At 42.1% G+C, this 16114-nt stretch overlaps 1 protein-coding gene across 1 annotated transcript; it reads left to right on the top strand.

Moving 5' to 3' along the window:
* Positions 1–47: 47 nt before the first annotated feature.
* On the top strand, positions 48–15352 carry gas6 (growth arrest-specific 6). Its single transcript, XM_041942992.1, has 15 exons — positions 48–567; positions 828–988; positions 3513–3537; positions 3631–3693; positions 5849–5971; positions 7479–7598; positions 8429–8551; positions 9719–9840; positions 10039–10157; positions 10995–11184; positions 11278–11442; positions 11524–11692; positions 11917–12056; positions 12133–12334; positions 13195–15352. Exons 1-15 carry the CDS (start codon positions 492–494, stop codon positions 13344–13346), a joined length of 1950 nt encoding a protein of 649 aa, XP_041798926.1. The 5' UTR covers positions 48–491; the 3' UTR covers positions 13347–15352.
* Positions 15353–16114: the final 762 nt, after the last annotated feature.

Genomic DNA, 16114 nt, shown 5'->3' with positions numbered 1-16114 from the left:
GAGAGGTGTCTGCATCGCTTCAAACTCCTGCCTGCACTTTTCAGAGCTGCTCCCCCCTCCTGAAGCAGCAGAGGCGTGCTGCCTTTCTCCGCAGAGTGGGGACTCAGTCCGGCCAGAGAGGGCTCAACACACGGAGAGGAGGGTCAAAATATAAAGCACAGACCGCAATGGGGACGAGCTGAACCGCAGGGAGAGAAGAGAACGGTCGCCGAGATTGATTTGCTGCGTTGTGAGCGATATGCGGGAGAAGCACACGGCAGTTTAGCACGCAACGCTCCGCGGCAGTGATTTGACATCAAAAACGTTACGGCCAACGGTCGGAAGTACCTGAATACCTGCAGTGTTTCGCACTAACGTTAGCCTCGGCTCGGTGCGAACAGCGTTGACATTGAGAGACAGGGGGGACTGAGAAGCAGAGAGGGGCATAGAGAGACTGCAAGACGGGACAGGAGAAAGTTTGTCAGGCTTGGCGCAGACACCGCGGTTAAACAATGCGGCTGACCCCGACAAAGTCCCTTTCATCGGCAACCCTGCTAATACTGCTGGTTGTCCGCTGGTCCGACAGCAGTAAGTAAACAATTACATGCTAGGTGGCTAGCTAGCTCGCTAAGTCCCCTTTGACATTTGTGTTGTGGCTGATGATGAGACATGCCTGAGTAAGTAACGTCATTAACGGTGCTTTAACAGGAGATGTTTCGCAACCTTTCTCAACTGTTTTCGTTTTTGGGAGCCAAAATATTGCTCAACTCCACAGTTATTTGACCTTCTCTTCTTCTTGTAGGTTAATTAATGTATTTTTTGTGGGGGGTGTCTTTCTTCTTCTGTAGTTTCATTGTCTCCCCAAGAGGCGAACCAGTTTCTGAGCAGACACAGGAGAGCGAATCAAGTTTTCGAGGAGACGAAGCAAGGACACTTGGAGAGGGAGTGTGTGGAGGAAAGGTGCTCCAAAGAGGAGGCCAGAGAAGTGTTTGAAAACGACCCGGAGACGGTGAGTATGATATTTACCGTTTTATAGCCCCAAACCATCACTCAAGTTATGGTTTTCAGTCAAGGTTGCATGCAGGTTTCCTCTGCAAAACACAACCACAACACCACTCCTTCTTCTGTCTTCTCCTTTGATGCACTGCAGTATTAAAAACTCATTTAAGTCTATTAACTAATCAAAACACTATTACCAGTTAAAGTATTGTTTCATGATGGACCCAAAACTGTCGCTTTAGCCACCTGGTATTTGTCAGAATATATAAGTCTGCAGAGCCGGTTGTAAACATCATGATCATATTGACTGAAAATTGATGACGGTAATGCAACACTCGACTAATGATTCATTGTCTGGGCTGCTGGTGTTCATGCTCCAATAAGTCCTGAGCGCTGATAGCTGTCAGTGTACACAATATTCCCATGTCAAAGACAAAGACATGTTTTCTTCTCCTTTTGTTTGTTTCGGTGACAGACATTGAGTCAGTGTGACTAAGCTTTAGTTTATGAAATACAGTTTCAGTGAAGACACTGCTATCCGTACACCCCCTTTCATATTTATATGTGCACACAAACTCATGCAGTGACACGTGTGTTGTCTTTTTGGCTTAAATATGTACTGTTTGCTGAAATTTGGTCTTGTCTGCTGGAGATCTGCTTGGCTTAAGTTCCTGCCAAATATGGGAAACACCAGGATATCTTTTCTACATTGCTCCTCTCACCATCTGTATCACTGTATGTTTACACATGCCGACTTTTACATATCCCTGCGCACAAATGCGTGGGAACGATGCAGACAAACTCCTCTGATTCTGAATGGTCTGTTCGGGAGCTGATTAGCTCTTGGAGAATGAGCATGAGGTGAGAAATGTGCTTCATTCAACACAGCAATGCACATTGCCTCACTAATCTGTATACATGCTCCCACCCTCTTTCTATTTGATGTAAACCAACAAACAAATTCAGTCACGCTGTGTGTGTTGAGGAATATTTGTCGCCGATTAGTTTCCATTCTACATCCACGAATGCACAGATTAGCCTTTCCATCCATGTGAATACGTAAGCCTATTGAATATGTACATATGTGCTGAATATGCAAACAAGCTCCAGACATAAATGATGTAATATGTCAGAAAATGTGTGTTCAGTGCAGATTTTAAGATATCTGGGTGTGTGAGTGTTACTCCGTCAGAAACCCCTTTAAAATGTTAGCGGTCCAGAAATATCAGCAACAAGTACAGTTTGACCACTTGATTTGTAAGGCAGACATTCATTAAGGGAGTGTTTGCTGGCCTTGCGCTGGTGATGCTGTGGTCTTTAACAATCGCTCTTACACTTGAAGTTTTGCCATCGTGAATTGTAGCAGAGAGGCAGTGAATGAGGCAATCGATGACTCAGAGATTACGCGTAAGATTAGCCAAGTGGAGAGACGTGGAAGCTGAGGGAGGACTCAGGGCGGGAGGATTAAAGCGAAGTTGAGCTGGCTTCAGAGGAAAAGGTGAAGTCAGGTGACGTCCCCTTCAGTTGAGTTTGAATCAGCTGGTCAGACACCACCAGCAGAGTAGCGTTGCGTGCCTGTAGTTTTTTTTCCCTGTCGTGCCACAAAGCTGCAGTCTCATTCATAACTGCATTATTCATTCTGAAAGTGCCTGTCTCTGACTCCGCATTTTCTTCTGCTGCAGCTCTCTGGCTCTGCAGAGCGAGGGAGTGTGGGGTGTTCCTGGATGCTCATGATTATCCTTAGCAACACATGCAACTGCACCAAGTTTCTGGTCTCTCACTTGTTAGGAGAACATTAAAGAGCGACAGATAGCGGATAAAAAAGGTGTCAGAACTGACAATTATATTAGAGTTAAGTTTGTTAACAGCCCCTAACTAGTTCTGGGAATGCACAACTTCTTAACCAAAAGTGACTGACCTTTGCATGTAGGTTGTTGCATCTAATTAGGGATATGATCTTAAGTTGTGTAATATGTTCCTAGCATTAGCAGACTTTTGTCCAAGAGACTTTTTTACATCAGCCTGCTGCATCTGGCTCCTACTGCAGCAAAGGCTGTCTAAAGTCTCTGCGCCTTCTTTCCAATGGTAGATCTTCCCAAATTTTGACCTACATGTGGAGGAGTACCGCAGCCAGGAGGCAGGAGGGATGCTGCTACTATCAGGAATGCAGAGAATTCTTAGGAAGCCTTTGGCAATGGGCCGCACCCATTAGAGAGAGCACACACACACACACACACACACAGATTACAGACTAATCTTATTATAAACTCTATCTGAATACTAAACACACACACAGACAAAAGTTGTAGTTGATATTAATGGTTGTTTTGAGTTGCTTTTCACTCCCATGAGTATGAGCACAGAGATCAGGTATAAAACCAAACCAGATCCTAGATCATGTCGAATATTAACGGGACCCCCCCCCCCCCCTCCACTAAGTGTAAGCATTTATTTAGATTATCTTGTTCTCTGTAAGTTTTTGTTTATATGCCTCTGTAACTTTATCTCTCTCTCCTTTCCTCTCCCTGATGTAGGACTACTTCTATCCCAAGTATTTAGGTAAGTTATCATCCTGACTAACTCTTCATCTCTACTCATAATAGCTATCTTAACTGATTATATGTTTCTAATCTAATTTTTGTCTCTGTCTAGCCTGTGTGGAAAGGTTTGGAGATGCTGAAAAGAAGAAACAGGATCTGGTCACATGTGTTCATAGTAAGTTTTATGCCCTTTTATCTGTCCACAGACTATCAACAGATATTGATTGATTGATTCTGTTTCTAATTCCACATACCTGAACAAACTGTCTTTTTCTCACCCTTCCTTCTCATTTATACATCCAGAGAGGGTAGTTGTACTGTGGGGTTGGGCTGCACTGCAGTATCACTGCTCTGCATCACACTCAGGCATTCTGTCTATCGAAGTAGAAAAGGAAAAAGAAGGAAAGCTGATGAAAAGGTGCTGCATATCTTTGGAGGCTCCATATCAGACACGCCTAACTGATTCTGTGACTTTAAATTAGCCCTAGTGTATGATTTGTGCGTGAGCCCAGGTATCTATGAGTAACATTGCAGCACTATGCTACAGTGATGCTGCACATTGGTGAATGAGCAACACACCCCTTCATTCGTCACATACTCGCTCACTCTCTCTCTGGGTGGCTGCACCAGCTCCTTCGTGAGCTGCCTCCGCGGAGGAGTGACGTGAAAAAATAGTCTGACGTGAGTGGAGCGCAGCATTTCTGCTGCATCAGGATACAGGGACCTACCCGGCTTCGCTGCTATTGGCCGAGAAAAAGTCAGGAGGGGTTTCCATGACTCAGCTGCAGCATCGTGGCACGGCAGCTCTTTTTTTTTTTATCTATCTGTCAGCACACCACCTATCTCTCTCACCACCTCTCTCTCTTTCTCTGCGAATCTCTGCCCATCTGTCTTAGTGCAGGCTAGTGGTGGGTGGTGTGTCAGTATCAAAGCAGATCATGACATTCCAGTCATTCCATTTTTTAAATATTATGAACATGCAGTGTTACAAACATGGCATGTTATGGTAAAGATATACAGTAGTTTGGGCCTCATCGCTGCACACACTAAAATCTGATTAATTTCTATGTAAGCACAGCAGACAGTGTTTATTCTCCCACTTCTGCTTGTTTCTGTTCCCTTAGTCAGCTGCTTGCAGACTCGGACTCTTGTGAATTGCTTTGCAGAAAAAATAGTCATTGAAAACACATTTTCCCATTTTCTAGGATATACAGTATGTGACATGAATTGTTGCAGCTCTGTAAACTTTGGAGGGCTTACACAAATCATCATTGTGGTGTCACCGCAGTGTGTGGTTTATTAAATGAAATTACATTTTGACAGGCTGTTAAGGGACCTCTAACGTTTTAAACAGAAACAAATTAGGCTCCTGCGGTTACCTCTGCTTGCTCACACACACCAACCATTGCTAACCAGAAGCTGGTCAATTTGCTGTGATTCATTTAAGGGACTGCCTTTAGAAATAGGCATGTAAAAAAAAGCATATACTGACACTGTTACAGATATGTTTTATGGTGTTTAGCTTCCACCAGTGGTGTGGACTTATAAATACTGTGATTCTTGTTGCCAATAGCTTTCCTTTACACATCAGTGTTGCATTTTTGTTCATCTCTGCAATCAACTAAAAGGTTTTTCTGCATATCACAGCATGAAAATCAGCTTCACTTAATTATAATGAGCGTTTTTTCTCACAATGGGTGGTGTATATCTTGTTTGTTGTCAGTATGTAATTAAGAATGAAATTAGTATATAATGTATATGTGCTGTACACCTTTCAGTGAAAAATGGCGTGATTTGAAAGTTGTGTTTCACATGTGAGCTTATCTCTGTCGTGCTCGCCTCCTTTTCTCCAGACGCTGTCCTTTTCTCTCTCTAACTGCTCGACATGTCTGGGCATGTTAGTTGGAGTTCAAACTCCATGGCAAGGAAAAGGAAAATGGATGAGAAGAGAAAAGATTTGCACATGTGCTGACTTACACAATCTGGGAGTGAAAGAGAGGGCTCAAGTGAAATTATCTGATAGGAAAATAGGACAAACAAAAATGTGCAGACAGTTGAATTTCCATTTGATCTTGTTATTTTGTGAGCTAGAGGACAGGTATGCTGGGAAGAATGGAATTAGGGCATCTCCGGTAGGAGAGCTTAGCCAGCATTAGGCTATTTATATTGAACTCCTGATATGCAGAACATAAGAGATGCCCTTCCTCTGTCTCGTTTCAGTATACGGTTACACTCATTGTATGCATCCTGTTTGTACAGACTCCATTATAAAGCAATAATCACACTTCTTTCTCTTTGTCTGTCTGTCTTTGCTTTTCTCACGCTTGAAGATATTCCAGACCAGTGTTCTCCATCTCCCTGTAATGCCAGAGGTACGGTGCGCTGCGAGGACAAAAAGGGCGACTTCCTCTGTCACTGTTTCACAGGCTGGGCTGGAGCCAGATGTGAGAAAGGTACTGTCATCACTATGGACAGGACAGGAGAGGATATATAGTTGGACACTGTGCTAGAGCTCAGCAGAGGTAGAACTTTTTGCATCGTCATTCAGTGCCATACTAAGCATCTGTGGATAGACGTCACAGCCGCTGTGACCTTGGTTCCGACAGACGACTCCTGTCCTGTCCACTGATGGACAAATATATGACGCATGAGTGATGGGAAGCCAGTCTGTCATTTTTTTGACCTCGCAAAACTCTACTTCTAGTTTTTACTTTTATCTTATAAGTGTTGCATGCATTAATAGCATCCAACTGTTGTTGCTGCTGCTACTGCTGTTATTAATGATGTGTTAGGTCAATATGAACTGCATGTACAGGAACCCCCAACGGGAATCTATGTCTGTTTAGAGGTCAAAGCTAGTTACTATGTATAGATTGAAGCCTGATTTCAGAAACATTGGGACATTGTGTAAAACTTGAATATAAACAGAATGCAATGATTTACAAATGAACTCAGTTTACAGATAACAGTTTTAAAAAGTGTTCCTGAGCCCATGTAGTAACATCCTTTATACAACCATATGGTCACAAAGTGGTGAACCTCGCTCCATCCAGGATGCTCCTTTCATACGCAGTCATGGTACTATCACCTGTTACCAATCAACCTGTTTACCTGTGGAATGATCCAAACAGGTGCTTATGGAGCGTTCCACAACTTTCCCAGTCTGTTGTTGCTCCCGTCACGACGTGTTTAAAACATGTTGCTGCATCAAATTCAAAATAAGGATATATTTAAAAATAAATCAAATCAAATCAATTAAGCTGTTGAGGTGAAACATTAAACATATTGGCTTTGTGCTGTTTTCAATTGAGTATATGTCAAAAAGGATAAGCAAATTATCAAATTTTTGTTTAGTTTTTTTTGCACAGTGTCCCAGATTTTTTGGAATTGCGGTTGTATGAGGGGAGGCTAGCATCTCTGAAAAAAATGAAAGGTAGACCAAGGGATTCAGTTTTAGAAGGAAAATTTAACAAATATGAAGCGTTCGAGCAGGAACTGGAAAGCACTTATAATTTACACAGGCACACTGTGATGGAGGGAAACATGTTTCTCTGATTTATGGCACAGCCACCGTTCCACACATTTCCACTGTGACTCATCCTGCCACCTTACTGTGAGAGGAAACCAAAACAGATTCAGTTTGACTGGGTCTGAGTCTTTTCCACTTGACGACCGCACTCCTCCTAAACACTCAGCTGCAACACCCAGCCACAATGACATAGCGTGTCAGTTATTTGTTCGGCGTCTAACAAATGCATAGGACATTTAAGAGAGCGTTTGATACTGTATCAAACTTCACGCTTTAAAGATGTTACTTTCAAAATCGGTTACGTTAAATAAAACCTGATCCGGTATTACTGTGGGAAACCTTTACACCAGCCAAGCAACCCAATGCTCTACACAGCCCATGATGATGTTTTTCCTGCGCTCATGTCGACTATACCACCATCCTGTTTGCAGATGTGGACGAGTGCAGCAAGAGAAATGGAGGGTGTGACCACGAGTGCAACAACACTATGGGCAGTTACCGCTGCTCATGTCACCAAGGATACATGCTGGTAGGACGCCACATGTGTAATGGTAAGCCACAAACCATAGATGGACATCAGCTAACAACTGGAATCTTTTCAGTATAATACAGAAAACACTTTGTTTGAGTCAGCCTGCATCTAAACAATTTCCCATCCACTTCACACTATAAAAATGTATTATTATTATTATTTCTGCAGATAATGTTTTTAATATTTTTGATTAAATTGCAAGGATTTTGAATGTGGGAGTTTTTGTTTGTTGAGGTCCCTATTGTAATCCAGTGTTATTCTGTCTTGTGACAGAAGTATCTTGTAAATCCATGGAGAATAAATGGTTCAGCTAATAACTTTAACTCTAACATTGCACACTCACGTTGTGCAAACAGTCAGCGTTTAAACCCACAGAAGCTTATTTAATGTTGAAGGTTTCCACAGATGAGGGAATGAGCATAAAGTTAGATAGATATCTTGAAGTTTCAATTTGATTTATTGGTGCTGTCACTAAAAAAAGTTTTTGTTGTTAATATTATTCCAATTTAGGTGTGACTTTGTTTCAGTGAGTGCTGGAACAAGCAGATACTGTGTGTATTGTATGTATGATGATGATCTATTGATTTCATTTTAAAGCTGCTTTGGAGTAAGTTTAATATTGAGTTCGTTTTGATTCAAGTAGTTAAACAATCATCTGTCTTTTGGTTGGTTTTATTTCCCACTCCTCAGAGGAATCCAGTTTAGGTGTCAGCTGTTTTTCTGACACTAATGAGCAAAGGTGCAGATAACCTCCTCAGATCATGTCCTTCCAGCTGAGGAGCTGACTTGATAATCTTCTTGGTACTGTTCTTGGTACATGTCCAGCTGACTGCAATGTTTGTCTTTCAGATGTGAATGAGTGTGAGGACCCAGGTGTGTGTGGAACAGCACGGTGTGAGAATAAGGAGGGCAGCTACGATTGCCTGTGTGAGATCGGCTACGTCTACGACAATGAAACCAAGAGCTGTGTTGGTATATAAACACGCAATAAAAGAGACACACTTACACACAAAGACATGCACAGTTTCATGAGAACTGACTGGGAAGCAGCTTCAGCCTCAGCAGGACTTGATGCAGCTGTGTTATGGGGGTCAGGAAAGGAATGCAGACAAAGACATTTGGAGAAATTCTGTATAAGTAGGTAACAGGTCACCATCTCCAGGGGTTTAGAAAAAGTTAATTTCAGGGGTGAAATACCCTGACTGATCCTGTGAGTCACATTTGCTAGGTAATAACATAATGTTATGGTTAATTTCAAATTTGGTCAGAACAGAAGTAGATTCAAAAAGGAAGAGTTAAAATACTGTTCCAAACGCAGAAGGCATGCCATAGGTTTACAGGTTACAAGTGTTTCATACATTTCAGAGTCATCTTAAGCACACCAAATCATGCTTTAAACGTGCAGTGATCAGCCATCTTTACATTTACACCAGCATCTTCAAGCCAAGCCTTTAAGTAGCCTTGGACCTTGTTGAAATGTAATTAAGAGCGCAGATGTACACATATGATCTTGTATATTGTACTGTATGTAAACAAGTTTATTCTCATGTATTCCCCTAAATTTGCAGCAAGAAGCATTAGCTGACTGCTCAGCTTAGTCTTTTATAGTCAAGGAATGGAAGGCTGTCACAGGGCAAAAATATTCTGCCTTGGTATTTAATGAGATAACATAATGAGATTAATAACCACAACCAGTCTCTTGGTAAAAACCTTGAATATGAATTCGCAGACTTGAACCAAAGTCATTAATCACTTGTGTGCCCTGTTTAGCTCTGCAGTGGAAACCAGACTTTTCATAACCTCAGCGTCCCTCCTCTGAGAATGAACATTTATTAGAGCCAACCTTCTCATGGCCATGTACGGTTGTATATGGAGCGGGGCGACGCCACCCAGTCAACGTCAAAGACCACTCGACTCAAGTGTTGTTTTCATTCCCTGATATGTTGACAGGAAAGACATCAGAATTTTCTTTTCATGCCTGTGGGACTGATGTTATTTTTAGGCCCTTGACAGTTCATGTTTTGACTAATTCCTCCACTGATGGGACTCTGATAACTCCTTGACCTCTGAGTCTCCGTAACTCACGACTGTCATCTCTGTTTCTCCTTTATCTCTTCGACCTGCTCCGTCACTTGTCAGATGTGGATGAGTGTGAGTCGGGTGTGTGTGCAGAGGAGTGTCTGAACACTCCAGGGAGTTTCCGTTGCTTCTGTGATGGTCGTCAGGGCATGAAGCTGGGCCAGGACCTCAGGAGCTGTAAGGTGAAACACATGAACTGTACCAAATATTAACCAGCAATATCACAGTTTAGCTTTTGATTTTGTTGTTAAAAATGAACAATAAGATACATTCTTGAGCTGTAAAAACCATTCTGGATGAGTGAAGTCACACTTGCACTTGCACTCATGAAGCAGCCGCATGCGTTATCTCCAGCTTGGTTTCTCTCTGTGTTTTCACAGCCTTTGACTCCCTGTATGTTGCCGTCTCTGAGGAGGAACTCTCGTTCCCTCTACCTGGGCCGCATGTTCAGCGGTGTGCCAGTGGTGAGGCTGCGTTTCCGCAGGAGGATTCAAACCGGGTGAGAAAGCTATCTTTTTTGATGCTGAACAAAAATGTCACACCTGCTGTACATTTGTTTATTTATAGTAAGCATAAAGACAAATGATTTATCAAATAGTGAGAGTGTTTTGGTTTTACTTATCAATGAGCATAGAACTGAATGTGAATGTACATTTCAGAAACAATATCTTTTGCCAGACTTGTTTAAGGAAGTATCAGGCATTGCTATGGCAACAGACTACCCCTGTCTGAGCAACTGAACATCAAAACATGTTGCCTAACATTCTGCATGTTTCTTGGAAGATGAAGTAATTCAGTTTTTATAAACAACGTGCTTCCAGTTGACGTTTTCTTTTTTTTAAATCCACTTTCAAAAATCACTTGATATGTGTGGTCTTCAGTGGCCAAGCATAATATAATCTTTGGTCTTTAATCCTGTATTAAATTATTGCTCATGGGTTTGTTATTAATTCGCATGTCTGTATTAAAGTGATACAGCACAGGCTGAACGGCCCCTAAAAGTGCAAATCCAAGCCTGAGAATGAATTGGTTGATTGGTTTGAATGTTTTCCATACATAGACACTTTATGAAGTTGTATCAGCTAATTCAAAACAGAAAAAAAAACTTATATTATTAGCTGGTGCATTTCCTGCCTAGGCTGCACTGGGAAAATACCATCCATTTTGTTTGAGTGCCAAGTGGATAGCAGATTAAAAAATGCAAAAATATCTTTGCCGCTAAAAGGAATTGTCTCTCTCCTACTTCTTCCTGCTCCTCCTTCCTTCCGCATTCCTTTATTTCATGATTATTCTCAATTATCTTTGCTGTTCTTACTTACTTCTCCCCTTTTCCCAGCTTTTCAGCAGAGTTTGACTTCCGCACGTACGATCCAGAGGGGGTGATCTTCTTCGCCGGAGGTCACCTAAACAGCTCGTGGATTGTGCTGGCTATGCATCACGGGAAGCTGGAGCTGCAGCTGAAGTACGGCACGGTCAGCAGGGTCACCAGCAGCGGACCCATCGTCAATGACGGCCAGTGGAGAAAGGTTGAAGGCTTTACTGTCATGAACAGTAACGCGCTGTTACGTTAGCTTCATTAGCTGATTGAAAGCTTTTTAAATGTCTCGTTTTCTTGTCAGATCTCGGTGGAGGAGCAGGGACGGAGTCTAGTTATTAAGATTGACAGGGAGGCCGTCATGAAGATCGCAGTAAACGGTGATCTGTTTACTCTAAAGAAAGGCATGCATGAGCTCAATCTCACCGTGGGAGGGGTCCCTTTCAGAGAGGACGGCCTAGTCAATCAGGTGGGTGTTTGCATGTGCTTGTGTATGTTCTTGAATATTTACCAAAAAGAGTATTTCTAAACTGTTGTGATTATGGCATAGGTGAACCCCCGTCTGGATGGCTGTATGAAGGAGTGGAGGTGGTTGACAGGTGAAGATACATCCATACAAGAAACCATTCGTTCCAACGACAACATGCAGTGCTTCAGCACCGAGGATCCTGGAGCGTATTATCCCGGCACTGGCTTCGCACTCTTCAACATCAGCTATGGTACAGTGTGTGCACGTGTGTGTGTAATGCATAGCATGTCCATGGTTTACGTAACTGAGCTAAATTGCCTCTTCCTGAAGTAGTTAGTCAATGTTTGATTTGTTTGGGTTAATATAAGTTGGTTCCATCGTCGCCTACTCTTTTGTCAACAGTTTGTCTTATCTTTGTTTGTCGATAAAGTTCATGACCCACTGTTCTCTCGCTTCCTGTTCTCATCACTGTAGAATCTCAGAACCTGAGCGTCCAGTTGACCCTGCGTCCAACGTCTGCGATCGGAATGCTGTTTGCACTCGTTTACCAGGACAGAGTCCCTCTCTCCATCGCCCTGGCTGACTATCATCCCAGCACCGATGAATGGCGAGATGTGAGTATTTAAACCTGTGTGCGTTTGTAAAATGCGTTCATTTGAACTGTAAACTGACTTTTTCCTGTGTCTTCAGTTTGTTCTGGTATCTTTAGGTGATGTCATCATCGCCAGCTCTCCGGCCCCCCTGTGTGACGGTGAGAGTCATGAAATCCAGGTGACGATCTCAGGCAACCAAACCCTGCTGCTGGTCGATGGCAAGTCCGGACGTAGTGAAGACGCTGAAGTTCCCTTTGACCTCCTGTCACAGTCCAGCACCTTTATAGGAGGCCTCCCTGGTGAGGACATGCACATTTCTATACACATTTTTCAGGATGTTATTCATATTATATATTAGGGTTTTATTTGCGCAGTTTGCAGGAAAAGTGGACAAGTTTAAATTATCAGTTCAAAATCCAAATTATTAAAACAGTGGAGGCATCTGAAGCTGTTAAACATTATTTTGTGCTCAGGTTGAGATAAAGGATTCATAATTGGCACATTAAGAAAGTAAAAATGAAAGGCAGACACTTTCTCTTTTCAGTATCTGAGAAGCTTCTCATATAACAAACCCACAAACACATGACTGTTACTCATGCATTTAACTCAGCAAAGAAAAAATTGTGATCTAGAACATCTGCAGAGATGATACAAGTGTGTTGCATATGTTCATTTTTAATTGCAAGGCCACACAAGGCATGTGACATGTCTCGTTTTAGTGAGCTGATCAGTAGAATAATTTGATTATTTTCTGGCTTACCTCTCTCTAAACACTGTCAGCCACAGCTTCTTTTGTTCTTGCAGAGTCTCTAAAACATCCAACACAGGTCAACAATAAATTATCTTAACCCAGTGAATGATGAAAAAAATTCCTTTCATTTACGAGTGGCTGACTTTGTTGTCTTGTACTGTATATAGCAAACCATATTAATGATGCATAGTTGTCTTTCTGCAGAGACTGGTAGCTTAGAAAATAATTCAAGTGTTGTGTAAGTGCTCACTTTGTCTAAGTGTTGGTAAATGTGTTTGTGTTTGAGTCGAGAGATTCAACACACTGAATAATACTATTTTGGATACTTGTGGTTAGGTCACAGTTAAAGCTCCTACGCAGCCTCTCTTGTTATCTGCTGGATCACATGCTGTCACATCCTCCCCTCAGATGTTCCTCTGGTGTCCACGCTGGTGTCGGCTCCCTACAGCGGCTGCATGGAGGTCCGTGTCAACGGACAGTCTGTGGACTTGGACCAAGCCATCCACAAACACAATGACATCCGCTCACACTCCTGCCCCCTGCTGGACTCTCTCCAGTGACCAGAGCGTCCGTCTGCCAAAACTGATCCATACGCAGTTCATTCAGGCAATGGGGATGATTTCCAATATATTTATAAAAGCTTTGACCAGTGGGGAGATGTTTTAGATTGGAATGTTAAACAAAATAAAAAAAAACTGGACCAGGTATCGTGGTGCCGCTTGGAGCCTTAGCCCAGGATCACCCTGTCCTTTTACTGTGATGACACTGCTGCCTAGAGGCATTTGCAGGGAATTTCACAGTATTCTCTGTATAATGACTCAGTAAGGTAGTTCGTCAGCCAATGAGCAACATCTGTACTAGGCAGAAGATATGGGAATAAATGCTGCACAACATTGCCTCAAAAACTGCCCATGTATCACAGCCTTGTAAGCCCACAAGAACACACAGGGCCTTATCTAGATCAATGTCAAATGGTTGGTCTTGGGTGAGCCTTACTACGCCTGGCATCCTGTGCTTAAACGCAGATCTGACTGGAACTTTGTAGGCAGAGTGACTCTTCGCTGCAGCAACTCAGCTGATACCGCTGTGGTCATGTTGCTTACATCCAGTTCACCTAAGGTCCACCTTCACAAAGCTTGAGATAATCAAGTGCTTATGTAGAATCTGATGAAATTTCAACAAAAAATGGGGACCAGATAAATAGTCCTACATCAGCTACCCTACTCAGAGAAAATAGCGAATAGGTGCTCAGATCTTCATGAGTGTTTGCTGCATAATGACTTGGGGGTCGACTGGGGACTAAATGAATCTTTTTTGCCCCGTAGAAGCTGAATCCCCTCCATCCCCACAGCAGGGAGGTGCGCTATTAGGCACAACTTTGTGTTCTGTAGAAAACCTTGCACATAGTCGCAGGCAGAAATGGACTGCGTACAAAGCCATTTTCTTGATTTCCTCTCAACTAAAGCCGCACTCCATGTCTGCCTGCAACCTTAAAAATCAACCATGTGCCTCCAAAGAACAACCAACCCAAACATCACGACAGCTTCCCTCCAAACAGGTGAATCATTTCACATTGGTGCAGTACTGTAACACACAAACAGAGCTAACGCTTCTCCTAATGAAATGTTGTACTCATTGCAGTTAATACACTATGCATTTCCACCTGTGCATTTTGGAGTATTACAGTCTTTCAAAGAAGTGACTGACTCAATAATGTCCAACAATAACTTTGTCACCAAGGCCCCTTCTTTCCCTCAGAATCACCCACTCACAGTTAATACCTGCCATATACCAATCTGAGGACGATATATTAGTCACAGAAGCACAGGGAGACTGGAAGGGGCCCTCCCCATGAAGGAGGGAGTGAGCACTGCATCGAACGCACCACACAAGCTACTGAGAGTAAAAAGAGTGCGCTGTAATATACTGAATATGTAAATAACGTGACTGTACAATGCTTTATAGAAGACAGAAAGTTAACACTACCTTACGCTCACTGAGGTTTTTCTGCACATTTAAGTTGATCCAAAGTCAAACAGTGATCTGAGTCTCTCGACTTCATCTGCTTTCTGAAAAAAAGTTTGAGCGATAAATGCCAATTGTTTTCTTGAAATGGGTTCTAGGAGACTGCAAGAGCAATAGTTTTTAATTTGATTTTATAGGTGCTGAGCAAAACAAAACAAAACACAATAAAAACAAAGAATGTCAGAGGAGCATTGCTATTGAGAATGTTGAAAGGGCTCCGGTGTTATTTTACTTCCCTCTGTAATGTATCATTTTCTAGTTCTCTGATGAATGAATGCCAGAATATAGAGCTTGACGAGTTCCTGTTTATTTTTATCATGTGTTGTGCATTGGACTTGTCTTTAGTTTTTATTTTTCACTTTAACTGCCAGTATGTGTACGATGCTGAGAGAAGTCTGCCTTTTGAGTTTTAACTTCCCTCAACAGTGAAAATCCTATTTAAAAACAAAAATAAAAGCAGTTGTATGAACATCATAGAGTAAAATTGTATTTTCAAAAAATCACGTTTGTATGCTGTGTGTTTGTGAAGATAAACTTCCTGTCCTGCTCCGTGTGTGACATGTTGTTCATGTTCTAAGCTCAAGGTTTACTTCATGTTCTAGCTTTTTCCCAGCACGGCTTTCAACTGCATCCCACACCCGTCTTCAGTGAAAACATGTTTTGTTAGACGTATTTTTGACGACCAATCTCGGTCAGTGGTAACCACGGTAACAAATCATTTTTCGCCAAATGAATGCTGTTCATTTGAACTAGCATTAACAGTAATGTAATACAGCTCTGTCATGAGGTAAAGAGAGCGAACAGGAAACAGTGAGGCTGATATTAATAAGATAACATTTTGAAAAAGAAATACTAGAGTACTAATATTCATAATTTTCTTGTAAATACTTTGTGCTTAGATGCGTAATTTGAATCCAGCACAGGAATGGCGAACTCCACCGCTAAGAATGAAAACTACTATACAGAGAGGTATTACAGTGTGAGTACTAGCTAAGTGTTGGTCATAAATGGGATAAAAATGTGGTCTGATTTCATAACTGCAAGGATTATACCTTTAATATGGTGGTTGACAAAGGTGAGTGAGTGGTTTTGACATAATTTAACATAACAGACGTACATGACCACCTGTTGTCCCATACACAGCATGAGGAATGTGAGATTCAATCAAAAGCCCTGATAAAAGTTAACCTTGAGTTAAGAATATTTCAGGTCATCTTGAACTTCCGTGCTCACTTGCTAATGATGAGAAGAGTCATGAAGTCAGCAAACTGAGTCAGTAATAAGCATTATAGCATTGTAAAGC

This window comes from Chelmon rostratus, chromosome 1, assembly GCF_017976325.1.
Source record: "Chelmon rostratus isolate fCheRos1 chromosome 1, fCheRos1.pri, whole genome shotgun sequence".
NCBI classification, from domain to species: Eukaryota; Metazoa; Chordata; class Actinopteri; order Chaetodontiformes; family Chaetodontidae; genus Chelmon; species Chelmon rostratus.
The sequence above is the reverse complement of the archived record's forward strand: the minus strand, read 5'-3'. Positions and strand labels throughout refer to the sequence as shown.